General features: G+C 31.9%; 1 protein-coding gene across 3 annotated transcripts; it reads right to left on the reverse strand.

Annotated features, from left to right (window-relative positions):
* Positions 1-6,185: 6,185 nt before the first annotated feature.
* Positions 6,186-17,974, reverse strand: LOC128239021 (uncharacterized). 3 transcript variants are annotated; one of them, XM_052955440.1, is made up of 2 exons: positions 17,793-17,974; positions 6,186-10,200 (listed from the first exon to the last, which is right to left on the reverse strand). In XM_052955440.1, the coding sequence occupies exon 2, from the start codon at positions 10,081-10,083 to the stop codon at positions 8,911-8,913; it is 1,173 nt and encodes a 390-aa protein (XP_052811400.1). In that variant the 5' UTR covers positions 10,084-10,200; positions 17,793-17,974; the 3' UTR covers positions 6,186-8,910. The 3 variants fall into 3 exon arrangements, with proteins under 3 accessions (XP_052811400.1, XP_052811402.1, XP_052811401.1); XM_052955442.1 differs by lacking the exon at positions 17,793-17,974 and adding an exon at positions 15,525-15,628; XM_052955441.1 differs by lacking the exon at positions 17,793-17,974 and adding an exon at positions 13,504-13,629.
* Between the last annotated feature and the right edge of the window lie 2,374 nt (positions 17,975-20,348).

Genomic DNA, 20,348 nt, shown 5'->3' on the forward strand with positions numbered 1-20,348 from the left:
CTTTAGAAGATTGATATATTTATGAGTCATTAAAATAACTTAATGTATACTACATATATTGACTGAGGGTACAATAATTAAAAATTTCAGGGTTTGCAAACTACCTTGGCCAAGGTGATATATTTTCCCCAAATAAGGTATAAAGTACATCCAATTCTGGCTTATACTTAATGTTTTTTACCTGTTTACTGTTTAAATGCACCAGAGATGGTTTTTATTATCATCTGGCAACCATTTGACTAACATAATAGAACAAAAGTGGAAACAAAGTCAAACTTGTAGGTCCTAATTGCATTTCACAGCGACAGAAAAAGACAACAAATGTTTTGCATCTTTGACCATAGCCGGATTAAACTAAATTTCACTTTGCTCCCAAAACACATATGATGTGAAATGACACGTGTATTATGCATGTTAAATATTGAGCCTTTGAATAACCAAAGCAATAACGTTTGAAATAGTTTGTGTTTTATTCTTCAAATCTATTTTAGACTGTCGAATCAAAAAGAAATAAATAATAAAAAAGGGTCTTAAAATGAATCGTATGCACATTTATCTTACTTGATTTATTGAATAGGTCGGATGGTTGACACGTGTTCAAAATTCCATCGCAATAGTTGAAGTAGTTGCTGAAATATTGACCTAAATGTGGTCGCATGCAAACCCTAACCGGAATTTCAAATCAGGTAATCAGGTAATAAAGGGCCATACTTTGCAACATATGCGCAAATTACAAATTACCTAATTTCCGTCCGTTTGATGGTTGAGAACTGTGTAAAGTATCAATGCAAAACAGAACAGAACTTTTATAAGGCATAAACATTAACATGTTTGTAGCCAAATGCATATATATATATATATATATTCATGGCGGCAATATAAAACAGTATTGAAATTAATGTTGTATGAGAAGAGCATAAATTCAAGAACAAATAAAAATATAGCTATTCAAATAATAATAGGCAATAATTAAATTAAATAAAAGCACTTTTGCGCTTTTTAGTGGCAATAAAAACACATTTAGCAAGTTTTCTAAACAATGCTGCATTTTCAGAACATTCGTCTTATAACTTTATTAAAGTACATACAAGAATAAAATGATATTCATCTTCAATTATATTCATATTGCAATATATACATTTTCTATCTTGTCTAGGTATATTTCAAAATCTGGCTTCTTCTATAGCCAACGTTTGTGCTGAACATCGCACCCTTTTAAGAGATACTCTGTGGTTATCGTTAGTGACGCTATCGAGATATTTTTCATAACAAAATATTGTTTTTATATCTTTATAAGTACAAAGTTTGGACGAATCATTTCAAGTCGCATACCATTTCTGCATGTGCTGATGATATAATCGTTCAACAACTTTTGGCAACTGTAATTTAGTGACTGACATATTATCCCATAGGTAGTTAAATCCTAAATCATTTAACAATTGTATAAGTCAGAACACCATGAGCTATTTATATTTAGTGAACTACAATATCTAAAACATCCAGACAACAGGTTGAATTTACAAGCTTACACCAATATTGCAATATCCTCTCTTGGCGTATAACATATAATGGCACTTTGCCAAGTTCACCATAAACAGTAGCAACAGTTGTTTGACATCTTAAATTTAGTGATTGTTTCCAAAAAACACTTTCTATATCGGGAGCAGAATGGAATCCCCATATTTCACAACCATATGTTAATATTGGTAAAACCATTGAATCAAATAATTAAAGTTTTTCATGTACATTTAAGGGTATCTTTTCAAACAAAGATTTTAACGAAAACATTGCACATTGCTTGTTCAGACAAAGCTTTCTGGGCCAATGAAAATGTTCCATTTGATGATAACATAACTCCCGAATAGCAAAATGTATTAAAATATACAGTTTAACTTTGTTATAAAATAGACATTCATTTTCTTTCCGTGTACCTTTCATGCATATCATAGCAACAGTTTTATTAGTATTTAGAGTGTTATTCCACTTTAAACAATATCATGTAATTTATTTAATAACAATTGAAGGCCTTCCACATATGTAGAAAACAAAACAGTATCATCAGCCATGAGAAGCAGAAATATCTGTAATACTTCCAAATTTGCAAAGTCATCTCTACATATTCTTACTGTGACTCCATATCATTAATAAACATAATAAATAACAATGGGGATAATGTTTCCCCTTGTTTCACACCCATTTAACTTTCAAAGAAATATGACAATTTTCTATTCACTCTAAGACATATTTTAACTGACTCGTACATATATTTTAATATATTTACATATTTTTACGAAATATTTTGTTGAAAAAAAAACTTGAACCAAATACCATTTCTATACACCATATCAAAATCTTTTTTAAAGTCAACAAATGCACAGTAAAACTTACCCTTGTCACGTTCTAGTATCTTATTAATTATATTTTGTAGTATAAATGTACAGTCTACAGTACAACGTTTATTCCTAAATCCAAATTGAAAATCGGACAAAGAATTATTATTTTCAACCAAAGACCGAGCACTGCTGTCCAACAACAATAAAAATATGTTAGGAAACATACTTGTCACCATAATTCCTCTATTATAGTTATCAACATTATTTAAGTCCCCCTTTTGGGGGCACAGAACATACAGAAAGATACAAATGTCTTAAATAATGTAAACACAGGAAATTAACCTTGCTTGTAAATGTTAATGTGGTCAAAACATTTGCCCTTCACAAACTATTTTTGTCCTTTTACTGTGTTGCCAAATCCACCTGATCAACTGATAGACCAACTATCAAAATCAATGTTTGCTTTATAAAAAAATAAAAAGAATACCTGATAAAATCAAAAAATTACATTTATATCTCTTCAGAGAAAATGGAGGAATTGATCTTCAGAATCTTAGTATATTTATACAAGCTATTAAATCAAGCTGCATAGAAATATTAATTAGTAATCAAGGAGGTGGAAATGTTCTATTTGAATGTAAACTATATTAAAAAGATATCATTTTACGACCACACATCAAGTCCTAACATCATAAACATGTTTACAAAAACAAGCCCACATTCTCATAATTTTTCATAATATGGAACAACTCAAAATTAAAATATTATAATGAAACAGTATGCAAACATTGGCACGAAAAGGGTATTCTCTATCTCGTCCATATGTTCGACTTTAGAAAAAAGAAATTATATTCATTTGATAACATTCATTTCCTTTACCAAATCCTTAATGATGACTAATTTAAAAACCTACAACTTAAGCTTGTTTCTGTAGCTTTTCGCAAATATATTGTCAATAGCATACCATGATACATATATTTAAAAATAACATGTTACAGTTTCTAAACTCGAACAAATTTCGATGTTTGACACTATTTAGTCCAAACACATCACAATATATGGCAGTAATCTACACATCAGTTTAATCAGCTCATCGTTTCAGAAACTAATCAACATAATTATACCCACGAACATAATAATTATACCTAGTATTCAAATGCATTATCCAATTCTAGAGTATGCAAATTATGTTCCAGATATGAGAAAACAACCACATGTTCTGGAAGTGTAATATCATACAAAACCTTTGGAATAATCTGCTTTCTCAAGTTAAAAGTACTCAAATTTAATTTAATTTAAAACGATAAAATTATTAGGATTTATATTGGAAGAAATCATAGTAATATTCACTCTTTAGTGCTAAAGTATTACATTTTCTGTTCAAAATTCAGAGAAAAAATTCCTAAGTCTCGCAATCTTGAAAATTATCTATATATTTAAATCAATATTGACCTTGAAGTAGCTATTTTGAAAAATAAACTTAATGTACAGTTATTTAAATGGCATTTTCTATCATAACAATCAGTAGTAAAATACTTTTCAGAAAGCGAATCTCAAAATTCATTCTATATGCCTCATTCGTTCTCGCCTTTACCTTTTTTATCAAACAATTAGCAAAACAATTCGTTTCTATGCGAAATTTATATTTGATATATATTACAAGAGTTCTCCATGTTAAGCCTAATTGAGCAATTAGAGTCGTGTAATACACATGTACGAGTGAAAACAGCCAACAATTCAAACAATAAGCAGAAGAGAGGCGTTACAGCATAAATTATTATCATTATCACTTGACTACAGACATATCATGTCCACATTGACACAAGTGTATTCAAGACAGAAAAATGACACTATAACTGTTGCCTGCTACCTTAAAGACTAACTTACCCCTTGCGGATAATACAAATGCTCCAGATCCCGAAAAAACAAGCTATTTTGAATGTAATGGAAATGAAAATATATTGAGTTCATGCTTTAAACAATTTATTATCAAAGTTTAATGCGGCTGAAATTTATCTTAGTTATTGCAAATGTAGTCTGATGTGCCTTTGAAGATATGCACAACCATTATGGGACCAAGTACTGCTCTTAGCCACCATGCTGATTATCAGAGAGGGCCTAAAAATGTACATATTTACAATACACACATTAAAATTGAAGCTTAAAACACAAATTATTGTATTTCTTAATTGGGTAGATATATTTCTGCTAGTAATCCTATTAGGTACAAAATAGGTTCAAAGTTATTTTTCAATATTTGTCACAAATTCGCAATGAAATGTATATTATTTAATGTTAAAAGACTCTGAAATTTACGGTCCTTCATTTTTATCTTCAACAAATGATAATATACTCACAGCTTTTTCTATCCTTTTAGACTACTGTCTGCAAACAGAACAACATGTCCTTTAATCAACAATAAAATATTAAGCACATGGGTTAGTTCAGTATTACAATATTCAAGATTCAAGGTTTTAAATAGTTCAGGCCACACCCTATTGATGTCTTGATCATCCGAACTGTTCTTAACAAACCGGAGCAAGCCAAACAAATTATTATAGTTATTAAAGATTTAGGAGCGAATGATTAAGTAAATAAACTAAAAATGTTTATTTATAATGGAAATACTGTGATTATATATGTTTAATATATATATATATATATATATATATATATATATATATATATATATATATATATATATATATATATATATATATATATATATATATATATATATATATATATATATATACACAATGTTGGTTGTACACAGTCAAACATAGTTCGAGTCATTTAAAACCAAAGCATTTCGAAAGTTTTCAGTTTAAATTTTGTGTGAATTTCCATGATTTGATCTGCAGATTGGGAAACTACCTACCAAGGTCATATCATGCATGTTTTTGTGTATCTATTTTGTAGTAGAAAACACAGATTCATACCCATACACTAATAAAGTCTTATTTGAATCTTGTTCACATCCATGTTATAAGAAGCTCGGTTTTGTGAAAGTTGGGGCTCAAATAAATTGTTTGTGGTATCCTCTCTCTCTCTCTCTCTTAAAAAAGATTGTTATTGTAGCATAATTTTACCAAACTCCTACAAAAATACCTAGATTTCCAAAGCAACCAATATTACTCATTTTGGTAATTTTAAAAATTCAGAGTATCCTTTTCACATCAAAATTAATTATCATTTACTAGATCTTTGTTCTATCTGATATGGATTAAGACAGTTTCTTAAGTTATTATTGGTTGCTAAGAAATTCATTGGTTGCTGAAATAGTCATTGGTTGTTAAGTAAGTCATTAGTTGCTCTGGTTGAAGGTTTTTGGTAAGAAAGAAATTGGTTGTGTAGTACGTCCTAAGTAGAAAAGTAAGTGCTTAATTAGGAAGTCTTTGCTACTAAGGAAGTCATCGACTGGTAAGGAATTCATTGGTTGCTATTGCAAATTGCGATACACATGGCATTCCAACAGCAAATTACATATTCATTGCCGACTTCATTGTTTTCTTTTATCAACAAAATATATTAACCTGCACAAAAAACTGTACCATAAAACCAAGATTTAAGACTGACCATTCAATTGTAGCCTTTACAGTGGATATTTTAAAGGTAGAACACGGTCGAGGATATTTTAAACTAATTAACTCTTTGTTGATTGAAAATGAGTAACAGTCTTAAATAAAAGAATGTATCAATGAAACAATAGAATGCAGTAAACATGCAAATTTATTTTTGGGAATTAATAAAAGATTCAGTTTGAAATACAACGATAAAATATGCATCTCATAGAAAATTAAAGCTTAAAAAACTACTTGATGAAATTGTAGCCATGGAGATTGAGCTAGACAAAACAGCTATAAAAAATACCATGTAAATCAAAACTCAGATAAAAAAGGGATAAAGGTTTGCAACACAGAAATCAAACAATCATTGTTTGCTGATGACCTAACCTTCTTTAATAACGGTTCAGAAAAATAATTTGAATCTTTCATTAACACATTAGACTTATTTTCAAAATGTTCTTGTCTAAACCTCAACATGAACAAGTCAATAATTATGAGAGTGTGTACATTAAAAAATACAACACTAAAATTGTGCAAAAATATTATTTATATTTGGACTTCAGAATGTTCCACAGCTTTAGGTATAACCGTAAATAATAATAGACAAAACACAATAGATGAGAATATTCATAAAAGAAGAATTTCATTAAACACAAAACGAATGGGAACACAGAATACTTACTCTCATGGGTAAAGTAACTCTGGTAAAAACAAAAACATTACCAAAACTTACATATCCATTCATATTCTTATCAAATCCCAGTAAAAAAGAGACATTTTCAATTTCATTTTGGACGGAAAAAAGCACACACGATCAAAAGGGAAATATTATACCAAAAACTTGGAAATGGTGGACAAAAGTTAACAAATATTGAAAACTTACTTGAGTCATTAAAGGTTGTTTGGTTAAAAATATATGTAGACGTCAGGAACAAAAGACAATGGAAAATATACTTTCATAAGAAACTGATGCCTTACGGAAATGAATTAATCTTTGAAAGTGAAATAAATCAAACACTTATAAATACGAATGGTTTGAAAAGGGCATTGTATATCTTGAACATATACTTGGCTAGAACAAACAAATATAATGAATACAATTAAATGAGGTTCCTTTACAATATAAATGGTAATGCTTTCATAAAATATCAAACTGTTATTCGTTCCGTGCAACAACATATAACGATGCAATTAATCAAAGACGGCATCACCCTTACAGAAATCATAACACTAAATGGAAAAGTTACAAAATCAGTACAAACAAACAAATTTCTTTACTCAATACTGACCCAAACATCTATCCGTCCAACCTCAGAAATGAAATGGAACGAACACATGAAATCGGAAATGAGCAATTAGATTGGATCAAAATATACGGTAGTAAATACAAATCAACAATAAATATGACCTTGCGTAGTTTTTATTATAAATTTATGAATAGAATAATACCCACAAACAAATTACTCTATAAATTAAAACTTGTCGATTGCAGTCCATGCACATTTTGCTACTCGAGTGTAGAGTGAATTGAACATTTATATTGGGAATGTAGTAGAGTACAACAATTATGGAACAAATTGTGTAAATTTATTGCATCAACGACAATAAATATAAACATAGGTAAACGCGAGGTGTTACTGGGAATAGTAGGTACAATCACACACACAAATGTTTGTAACTTCCTAATTGTATTAATGAAATTTTACGAAGTTATTACACTCAGCAAAATGTAACAATATAATATTGTCGTTTGATGCATACTTAAGCTAAGAATACAAATAGAAGAACAAATACCATTTAATCATGACAAATATTAGGCCCACAAACAAAAATGGAGAGTACTTGATATCTTATATGATTGATTTAAAAAATGACATCAGTAGCCGCAACAATAGCAATCAAAAATAACTTTTTTAAATAATTCAAAAAAATAATTTTCATGAAAAAAGAGACATCACTCTGTGGGTGTGTAACTACGTGTGAATGAGTTTTTGTGTCGGCGCGCGCGTTTGCGTGTGTGTGTGTGTGTGTGTGTGTGTGTGTGTGTGCGTTCGTGCGTGCGTGCGTGTCTGTCTTTGTGGGTGTCTGGGTTAGTTTTTGTAAGATGTATTCAACATTAAAATGATTACAAAACATCATATTTGTTTCTTTTTTTATGTAAACCTCATGTAGAAAATAATGGGAAAAAAATAATTTCATTGTTTGAAAACATTATTGTTACTTTGATTGTGTTCCTACATAATTGATTTGACTGCCTCCGCTCTGAGCTAATCCTGACCTTTGGCGTAGATGTGAGTAGTTGCTAGGAAGTAATTGGTTTCTTTGAAAGTCTTTGGCTGCTAAAGAAGTCATTAGTTACCAAGGAAGTTTGTGGATGATCGGGAATTATAAGATTGCTAAGGAAGCGATTTGTCACTATGTATACTATGTTGTAATGTAGGTATATGCTAAGGTTGTCATTTGTAGGAAAGAAAGTCATTGTATGCTTAGAAAGTCATAGGTTGCTATGGATTTAGGTAGTTGCTAATGAGGACATGTGTTGCTAAGGAAGTCAGTGGTTCCTTATAGGGTTACTTGCTGCTAAGGAAGTAAGTGGTCGCTAAGTAAGTCAATGGTTGGTAAGGAAATCAAAGGTTGCTTAGTAAGTTAGGCGTTGTTAAGGAAATCACTGGTTGATTCTATGTATAAAGTGGTTGTAAGAAAGCAATCGGTTGGTGTAAATAAAGCGTATATGGATGTATAGAATCAATAGTCTAGATATAACCGAAATTGAATCCAACGTTTAGAAATATTCTGTTTTAACTCAAAAGATAAAGAAGTCTTATTCCATTATATATATATTTGTCCATATTTCGACAATATTGGAAGAACACATATTAAACAATGTTTGACAAGATTTCTGTGCTAATTGGGCACACTGTGGTATATTCTGATTTGGTAATTATTATATTATCATTCGTGGAATTTTCTCTTCTTTCATCTCACCTTTAGGCGACCTGGCTTAAGGCTCAACTGTGTTTTTTGTTTGTTTTTTTCTGTGAATTGCCTCTGATAAACCATTTTGATAAACCAGGGAACGTAATACAAATAATTATACCAATAAAAATAATGATAAATGCAAATGCAGGAATACCTTTTGTATCAACACAAACGGGCACAGTGTGTCTTATTACACCATATTTTGTCTGCGATTCGTCAATGTTAGATACTTCTTGTAAATCATCCATACAAAAAAATGCATTTTCATTTGAACAATTCTCTGTCTCTATATAAATGGTTCCATTGAATTGAGTGATTGATAAACATGCGCAAGAATCATTGCTTTTGCAATCATCTTCTACAGCTTTGACAGCCCGAAAACTGCCAAGCATTACTGAATCATTTAACGATACGGTGATGCCTGAAAAAAACGGTATAAGGGTCCCGTTGTGTAGCCAACACTTTCGGTAATGCTCAAGGAATGTACTTTTTCCTTCGTTGAAACAAAATTCGCCAAGCGTACGTTGACATTTTTTACTAAGATCACTATCAACACGTTGTGTGCATATGCCATATAACGGAGATGCACATTTAGTGTTATAGTACGATGGATTTCCACTTTCCGGAAACGAAGCCGCAAGGCAGTTGAAATTTGCTGATTTTGAATGGACGTTCAAATGCATGTTCCCAATCATTCTAAAAACGATTATCCTATTGTGTGTGTCCATGAAGTCACTGTCTAGACACTCCGGTATATGTGGAAATCTGAATGAAAAATATATGCAAAAACATGAATATTTGTAAATGCCTACATATCCCGTCGAGTGTAAAATATGATCACAGAACACGCTGCATTCGTAAAGGATGTTAGAATGAAATGTCCTGATCCCTGCAAACAGGTGTTTATTCTGGTTGGTAAACTTCATGCAAGTATGGAGAGCTATATATGGTCCTGTTTGAGCATGTCCTTGTACCCATACGGATTCCCCGTCCTTTAACACATCGTTGTTTGTATCAAGTTCACCGGTTATGTTGAATAATCCATTGAATTTAAGCATTTTCAATGTAATAAGACCTCCGCGTTCGTGGCAACTCACCACTGAATTTGAGTAATTGCTTAAATGTGCATTGTCCCCTTTAACAATACTCACTAAAACCACAATTATAATTAAAATAAACATTTCACGCGGGTTCACGAACATATTGAAATACTAGGCAGGGTTTCTTTTTAAACAGCATTTATTATCTAATTTCCCGTCGGCAAGTGGCTGTATGATATTCGAAATCGACACGAAACTCCACTTGAAGCTGCATTCAATCTGGAATAAGAAAGAACCATTTTCAACTTTCACTAGGCTGTGAATTTGCTGAGAATAAAGGCATTAATTGTGGTTGTGGTGAGGGCAAACAAACATAACTAAGGGTGAAGAATTCCCTACGAATCTACATTAATGTTTTATACCCATCACTGCCCTGTTTGAGGCAGTTCACTTATGAATTTGTGTAGTAAATTTAATTGTTACTAAAATTGCAATTTCAACTACACCATTGCATAATCTACTGGTAATCATTAATAAGGGTTTAAAATCATACAAATTTCAACTCCAATAACCATACAGGATTTGAGTTTATAGCTGGGACACACTGAAATGTGGACACAATAAAAACTGAAATAATCCAGGAAAACACTTAAAACTAGAATACGGAAACATCACAACCACCATAGATATATACAGAATATTAACACAATAAGCACTCCAGTTAATCCAGTTAAACACTTTGATGCAGAAAACAGAAATACCACAAGCACTATATAGCAATACAAAATAACCACCTGAACCAAAATATACTATAATTCAAAGTATGAATATATATAAATTCAGTAAAAAAACACGTCAATCTAATTGAAAGCAACTCTTTAACGCAACAACTATAACTATAAGCTAATTCATTCAAAAAAGACCTACACATACATATGCACGAATGCACAAATGCTCCCACGCACGCACGCACGCATACACACCACCACATAAACACTATACGTAAAGCAAGAAGTAAGACAATATCAAAGGCACTACTATAAAGGCGTAAACGCTCAAATGGCGTTAATGACACAAATGAAATGTTTGTTGTCTAGTGCAGATAAAATGATTAAATGATTTTTTTTATAATCTTTCTTTGGGTTTCGAATGTTAACGATAAATAAAAAATGAACTCTATTTAAAATCGCAAGTTAAAGAATTTTGAAACATTATCTTTTTATGATTATGTTTCAAAATTGCGATTTTAAATAGAGTTCATGTTTTATATATCGTTAACGTTCACCAAATGAACACTGCAACACTAATTACTTTATCTAAGTTTCTAAAGATAACAATATCATTGATTTTAATACACTCAAATACGCACAATTTCGTCCTGATTTTTTATAACATGACAAATGACTTTGGATACTAGCTGTATTATATACTTTGATTGCATGTATTAAATAAGTTTTCTTTTGATTATACAAAAATACGTTTACGGTCATGTTTATAACTACTCAGGTGATAACACCGACTTACTGAGTAAAGTTTTATCACTTGTTTAAAACATTCCTCTAATGCCAGTGAAGATTGGCAAAACTTTATAGATAATGTCCAATATCATGTCAAAAAAATGCATTTACTGGCAAGAAACATACATCAACCTTTATAAAGATTCTCGGGTTGGCCAGACCTTTTGACGTCACGTCTATGATTTATTTTAATTATTTGTATAGGTAAAAGAGATGTTCGGTTATCCATTTATTCAGAAAACAGCTTAACTTCTTTAAATGCCGAAGTGAAAAGACATTTGTAATATCAACACCTGTGTTACTCTCTTATAACGGATATTGCTTTTCAAAGAAGCCCATATATTGCACACACAAGATCAATAAATTAACTGCTTGAATGAAGACTTTAGTTTAACGAACAATATATTCTTTATAACATAATTAAAACAATAAGACGTGTCACTAGTTTATGTGTTAAAGTGCATTACATGTCCACCGATTATGTCGTAAACCGAACTAGATATAGTTAATTTATTCGGTTGATAAACTCTGATTGCATATGCATGTGTATTGTATCTTTTTAAGCAAATTTCTGAAGGCTTTCAACTTATCAAATTATTGGTAGAATGACTTGTCCGCTGACATATGGTATGCTTGTAAAATCAAAGCTCTGAGGGATCCATATAGGGTTTTAAGTTTGTTCAGATAATGTTAGATATTTGCACAGTAATATAAACTATAGTGTTAAGTACGTTATGGAAGATTTTCTATCGCTTTCGGGTGGATTTTAATTATTGTAAGCATCTGCATAATCGTACACACCATGTAGACTTAAGATTGCTAAGCAAATATTTGCATTATTATTCTAATGACGCTCGTTGGAACAATATCAAGCGAGTGTCCTCAAGCTGGGGGGGGGGGGGCGGAATACCCGCCGGGAACCTTATCCAGCTTAGTCAGCACAAACCAACACAGGGTTGGATTTCTCAAAGCACCAGTCAATCATGTATATGGCTGGTAGCTGGTATTGTCGTTAAGCGTCGCCAATGACGTCGTGGTTTAGAGCCAAATGAGACACATTCTTTTAGCCAATGTTTGACACAAATATTGTGTCCACCAAGGGACAGGCCTCCATAGTGATTAATATATAATTTTACTGCTGTACTAGCACTCGAACTAAAATCAACTCTGCAAACTGCCTTAGGGCCCAGCTTATGTCTGATAGCCTTCGTCCGCCTCATCTCGCGCCATGTCCGACATGTTTACCAAAAGAGATAAAAAATCTCGAAGTGCACAGATCCGTCTCATTTACACCTTGAAATAAGTTTGCTTAATTTCCACAAATTCGGTTTGAAAGAAAATCTACGTACGCATAAAGCAGTATTTCTCCTCAATCGATTCTGGATCATAAATGGCCAAACATATTTACCAGATTTACTACACTAGTTAGAATTGATATAGGTATGTTGACGAAGATTCATGTCATTTTAGTTCATGGCATTTTTAAGAATGATGTTTGTAGGTCCCCGCCGCAGTCATTCGCAATACGTGTACCACGATATTATTTTCTTGGAACTATAATAGTGCATTCAGGTTTTCTAAATGTGACCTTGAGAGGAATTGCAAACTGTGAAGTTGAACATTAGTGTTCAGGCTTATGCCTCTGCCAATGGGATCGCCGGACAGATTTACATCCACCAAAATTCAATAACGTAAATATCAACCGCAACATTTTCATTTAGTCATTAATAAATAAGCGGTTCTTCAGTTGCTTATATAGAGTCATTTCGCGACACTAAGAGAGCAACATTCATTTTTGGTTACTATAGACTTTCTCGTACCAATAATGCTATTAACCGAACTCTTAGTAACAAAACACCAACATGAAATGATTTATTTAGCAGTTACACAATACATAAAATTCATGAAGCCGTATTTTTTGTCGTATAATAATCCAGTTTGTAAAACGTTTTAAAGACTAAAACATAACAAAACTACGTATAAATATTTGATTTCAATTTGTCCAGTGAATCCGTCTTGAGTCACTAAAATACTTTAGGAGTAAGTTATGCGCTAAATTCACTACCTTTCTTTTGTGGCAATAATTTTCCCATTTTCAAAAGAATCGTTTACGTTAGAAAATCAATCCGATATTTTGTTAAAACAAGTAAAAAGGTTCAGAACCGATCCTCACAATCTAGCAATATTCCACTACATTGACAAACAAAGAGCAATTGTCATATATCTTCAAACATTGTTTAGTCAATAACGTCATTGGTGTGAAAGAATTGCAAGTTTGAAATCCATACCTGAAACAAAAGACGGCTATTTTGAAAGAAGTAATATTTCAGCGATCCATATTAAGATTACAATTTATGAATGTTATTGTAGAAGGTTTTTAAATTGTATACAAACTTAATTGTTTTTAAGTGTATACAAGCCTGAATTTTCAATAGGATTACCAACGCTTCTCGACCAAATAAAGAGCAATTTAGGTCAAACTACCAAATAATTGTTAATAAAAGAGCTTTAATTTGAATTACCGATGATGTTTTATCATCGTTACATACATTTATTTGACCTTTTAAACGATATTCTTTTCGTTTGCCTTAAAGACCATTATTTGTCAGGGCAGGCAAAATATATTTGATTTTGCAAGTAAAACCTTCAATTAAATTGCTGACAATTAATTCAAATTAACTGAGATTGCTAATCATATTTTCTCGTACGCTCTTTGATAAGATGACCTCGACCATTGCATTACCCCGCTGACATCAATTTGGCCCAAACTATTCATACCGCCGTGCACATCAAAGAACTTCTCAAACCTTATTGAATATAATTCAATAACATGTTCATGCAGTAATATTTCCCACAAACAGTACTTAAATTCACGTTTAAGGAGCCATGTTAATATACTCATTTTGCTTTTTGTTATAACAATAATTTTCTATAGATATCAAGCAAACTCAAGTGTAACCCAATATATCCAGATCCAAATTATTGTCAGGCCATATACATATTAAAATCTCGAAATATGTTAAAGCTTGCTGTTCATAATGTATGCCGGAATTAGGCACACTCCGATCCCCAATATACAATACAATTATATTGATATTCAATGCGACAAAACTGTATCAGGTATTTCAATACGATCACAAAAGAAACACATCTGAACTCTGATCAACAATCGTTGTACACGATGTATGTAATAATGTAACGTTCCGCTGTAGGCGGAAGTGCGTTTATAGAACGTTGATGTACTTGGAAATATGCAAATAGGCATAACCAATTCTCAGTGTGGAAGTTCAGGGCCTACGTATGTAAGACCAGTCGACCCCGTTAGGGTCGAATATGCTTTTCTCTGAAGGGTTCTGTTGCGTGTTCTGCCTCGCACGTTTCAATAACACATTAACAGAAGAAACACTGACGAGGGGTTGTCTTTCATGCTTGATAACCATAAGTCGATCCAGTGTCATAGTTTGCATATTATGTTTACCAGATTTACAGGACTAGTGAGTATTATTATAGTCAACATGTTGACGAAGCTTCATTTCATTTCAATTCATGGCTTTATAAAACAAATAACGTTTGCAGGTCCCCACCGCAGTAGTTCACAATACGTCTACCACGAGTTTCTTTTCTTGGAAACTATGATTTGTTGCATATGCATTTTGCAAATATGACCTTGGTGGGGATTGTAAAGTAATACGTTGAACATTATATAGTGTTCAGACTCATACCACCGCAAAATGGAATCACCGGAAAGCTTTATATCCACCAAATGTCAATAATGTAAATAACAATCGCAATATTTTCATTAAGTACTTAATTGTATATACAAAGTGGGTTCTTCAGAAGCTTGCATAGAAGCATTTTGCGCTCAACATTTAGAAAGTTAAAATTTATTTTCGTCACTATAAGCTATTACGTACGGATGTTGTTATTAACTGAACTTTTATTTACAAAACATCAACCTTAAATGATATACAAATAAATATGATTGATAAAGCCATATTTTTGTTGTATAATGAGGCAGTTTGTTAAACGTTTTAAAGACTGAAAACACAAAAATGCTTATACATATATGAGACATTCCTTAAATACCTGATATCTATCCTTCAAGTGAATCTATCGAGTGCCAATATCTCAAAACAAATCCTAAGAATAGTAAATATCAGAAAATAAATCCGACTATTGTAAACTAGTAGAGAGGTCAGCAGGGTAAAAGCGTTATTGTGATACAACAATTCAGTACTGGTTATCACAATCAAACATTTTTTTCTGTTTTGGCAACTGAAGAGCAATTGCATATACTTTAAACATAGTTTATTCAGTAACGTCATTGGTGCGGAAGAATCAATATAATAAGTTTATGAAGGCATTTTTGAATGTATTTATATCTGCGGTATAGAATTACAACTGGTTTGGTTATGTGTGCGTTAATTAGGCAGGTTTCCTTGTGAATAATGTGTGTTGAATTGGTCATTCGACGCTCAGACGAAATAAAATAAACATCGCACTCGAAAATTGTCAAATCCTCAGTTCAGCATTTGTGAAATTAATAGTTTTCGATAGACTCATTTATTCATGTAAAAATGTAACTTGAATTAAAGGCAAATGATAAATGATTTATGTTTCGCTTGTAATGGAGTGAAATAGAAAACATAAAAAAAAATATCTTCGGTATAGGATTATAACTGTTTTGGTTATCCGTGCGTAAATAATGAGGTTTCTCCGTTGATCATGTATGTTGAATTGGTCATTCGACGCTCAGACGGGAAAAAATAAACATCTTCTAAAATTGTCTTTTTTTTCTGTTTTTGAACGTCAATACATGGAATTTGTGTTGCATACATAATGTTTTAATCCTGCCTCATTAATATATATTAACGCTTCAACTTCGACCTATTAAGAAAAATAAAATTTCTAAAAAATGATCATTAACCGAAATGATACGATGTATCCACTGGGGACATGCTATAAATGCTCCTATCGTACGATCGCTTTTTCGAATGAAAATTTATTTGTAGTCATAATATATTGTTCGAAACTTAGACCTTTATATGTCAGTTCAGGCAAAAGTTATATAGTTTTTCAGGTACACCTTTCAATTTAATTTGTGACACTTCAAATTTACTGAAACTCTATCTTACGAAATTCTATGGTACGCTTTTTGATAAGATGACCCCGACCATTGCATTACCCCGTTGACATCAATTTGTCCCAAGTTAGTCATACCGGCATTCACATCAAAGAAACTCTCAAAACTAATTCATTATATAATTCAATAACGATGATCACGCAATATTATTTGCCATATACAGCACTTAAATTCACGTTTAAGGAGCCATGTTAATATAATCATAATGATAAATTATTACGGCATTCATTTTCAATAGATATCAAAGCAAACCCGAGTGTTACCAAAAATATCTAGATTATTGTCAGATCATATGCCCATCGAAGTATGAAAAGGCTTATTGTTTATATTATAGGGCCAAATTTTTTGCACAAAATCAATCCCTTACATACAATTACATTAATATTCAATGCACCTTAAACCTTATCAGGTATTTCAATACGATCACAAAGTTAGCACATCTAAATTCTTTATTATTATTGTTTACATCTGTCATGATTAGAAATGATAAAGGTAACAACATTTTCTTTTTATTAGTTATCATAATATACATAATATTATATAAAGAGTATTGATACAATCGTGAATCAGTATATATACATATTTTACAAAATAAAAATATCTGTCATGTGTTGACGTTCCGGATAGAAAAATCAGACCCGAGGGCACCTGCGTTGCCAGGTAACGAGGCTTGCCGGCTACGCAGCGTGCCCAAGGGTCGGATTCTTTTATCCGGAACGAAAACACATGACTGATATCGTTTCATGCATACCATATATGACATTTTTGGAAGAAAATACATAGAAAAGCACAATTTTGTACATTTCACCAAAAAGCCCGCGCGATGATTTTTATTGACGTCATGACGCGCAGTAATTTGATTATGTCATACGTTATGAAGTTTCTCCAGTATTACGTCTTTTAAGGGATATTTTGTTTTGTTTTGAAGATTTATCTTTTTAAGTGAATGTTTATGGAGCTCATCTATTGAAATTTTATAAAAGAATAAAATAAATAAAACATATTACGTCACAGCGCGTGACTCAGCTGGCATAGGGGGATGCCAGATGGAATTTTCCAGCTCGGCCGATTTCGCCGGAAATGCCTCTCCGGTGTGCTAGAAACATTTTCTATTAATTAAAAATACATAATTCCTTATAAACATGGGATGTTTTTTAAGGTTAATTAAAAAAATAATTAATATTAAAGCTGTTCTCTTTCACTATACTGACCATTTTATTATACCGTTGATATCAGCCTGGTACTATCACCGGTAATTAATTTCTGCTTAATTATTTATACGAAAGTTTCACAATAGTTTACTAATAAATCCACTATGAACACCAAACACTCAAAACTTATTGTAGATAATTCAATAACGATCAATTGCGAGTAGCAAGATTAGTGCCAAAGAAGTCATGTTTACATATCATACTATGCTATTGCTAACAATAACAATTATCATTTTCTATACCTATAATTACACACTCGAAATCTTATCCAATATAGAGACAAGTAAACTGTATATACATATCAAGACTAATAATATCTGCCATGTGTTTCTAGAGCGGAAACACTGATTGATATATTTTGTGAAAAGAAATGATATAGTAAAACGAATTTTTGCACATTTCGCAAAACGCTGTTTCTCAATAATACCTTGCATTTGAGATTGGGAAAAATATCAAATCCAACTTTTATATTTTCCATTTTATTAGGTCCCATTTGGACGAAAGGTATATCACTATGAAATTTCCAGAATGATTTCAACAATCTCATGTTCATTTTTTTATTAGACACACCTGAGCGAAGGTACTATATTATTAGTAGTAACGTAAGTTTCTTTGGTACAGACAAGACATTCTATATTCGTATATAAAAATAGTTTTCAATATGAACTATGCTATACTTAAATGTCATGATAGAAGGATTTTTCTATACAAAAAGATGTTTACTGGACCACAGAAACGGCTGTTAACAAAATTGCAACAAATTGAAAAACTAACATTTTGGCAAACACACGTTTTTTATGTATATACTATTTTGTTTTGATTTCCAAACGTGCACGTTCACAATACATAGCTTAACTAAAATTGAACAATAAGAAACATTAACTCGAAACATATAACTGGAGAAAGGAATAACTATTTGGTCAATTGGCTTATCCATGCTAAGATAAAAAATCGACAATCGTAACCACGTGAACAGTAACGTATGTTTCAAAAACAACTGAGGTATCTAATACTTTTGAAAAATGAAATTTAAAAAGAAGTTAACCGTAGTTGACATGTGAATTTGTTCTGGAACAAACCAATATCGCTTATATGATTTCGAATAACAGTTGTTAAAGTGTTCATAAGTACATATTTATAACATTGATTTCGTGTAGCTATTGTACATAATAAAAATAATAATACAAAAACTGTATTTAATGAAAGAAACAAAGTGTTTTGGAGATACTGTATTGTGCTTTTTCACATTTCAAAGTATAATGATGTGATTATATCATTTGCTTTTTTAAACTTTTTAACGAAGATTTTGCAATTAATTTCATTTTGTAACGTATGTTTCAGTTCACGTTAACATTCAATATCAATACACGACCTTACTACCATATTGCATTATACTTTACCAGACGATCAATAGAGATTTTATTACATTACAATATCATGCATAAAGTAAGATTTATAACTATTTATCAATGTATCACAAACATAATTGCATAGAGGGACATACGTACCGGTATGTACATCAGTCTCGTTTTAGAAGCGGACGTGCGTGTATGCTGTCAATATTATGTGCATTTACAATAAGGAGACAAAACCAAATCGCTTAATATATCGATCACTAACAATACAAAATATTTCAATCTATGGTTCCTTTGAAAATAGATATTGACATCTTGTTATCTGGGTGTTCGGCTACATATTTCTGGTGTAAGTTTGCCAAATAATCAGTGAAGATCTGGCTTTGGACTTTTGCTGCGTCGCACTTCGTCGAATCTCTTACCCGGCTGAATGCTACCGTTGTCTTCCCTTTCGAAGAACTTGGTGACACGGTTCTGAATGACTTCTGACATTTTTTTTTCTTTTTACATCAGGCGCTGAAGCAAGCTTGGAAATGCACTTGAACTTTTTTGGCAATTGCAATATACAAACTCGTATTGCGGTCTGTATCACCTTTATCTGTTTTCAAGTGGTGTAACATTGCTGAACAAAAGCCGCTTTCTAGCCTTTCTCATTTAATTCCAGAAGATATCATTAACAAAGCTGTTTCGTCTTGGTGTCAGGATGCCATTGTAGCGTTTTGGTTAAGATAATCGCTGCAATTTTTTTTACAAAGTTTTTACCTTCTTTTTTGTTTAAATGTTATTCTTGATAACCTTTCTGAGTTTGGCGTTTGCAGATTTCAGTCCGTACTCTATCCCTTCTTTGGACCATTTCTCCTAGTAAGATCTCTTATGAACACTTGCCTTGGAAGTGACTCTTAAGTTCAGCTTGAACTAGAATTCATTTCATCTAGATCGTCAAAATTATTCCTGTTCATCATCCGTGTTTGACGGTGTTTTGCATACGCCTTTTGATGTCATCATTTCGTTTCTTTCTCTCTGAGGCCGACAGCTGCGTTACTGGTTTATAATACCTCTGTTGTCTTCTGCGGTCCTTATGGAAAAATGTTTCACCCTCTGATAACTTCTTCCGTTTTCTGTTGTATGTCTTCTGTTACTCTGCTCGTTAAAGCGGCATTCTGAAACATACGTTACCAAAATGTGCCAATGTTTGTAGTAT

The sequence above is a fragment of the Mya arenaria genome, chromosome 6, assembly GCF_026914265.1.
Source record: "Mya arenaria isolate MELC-2E11 chromosome 6, ASM2691426v1".
In the NCBI taxonomy this organism is placed as follows: Eukaryota; Metazoa; Mollusca; class Bivalvia; order Myida; family Myidae; genus Mya; species Mya arenaria.

Bases quoted from the DNA above. Each gene is read 5' to 3' on its own strand.
- LOC128239021 (XM_052955440.1), bottom strand. From the start codon at position 10,083: ATGTTCGTGAACCCGCGTGAAATGTTTATTTTAATTATAATTGTGGTT.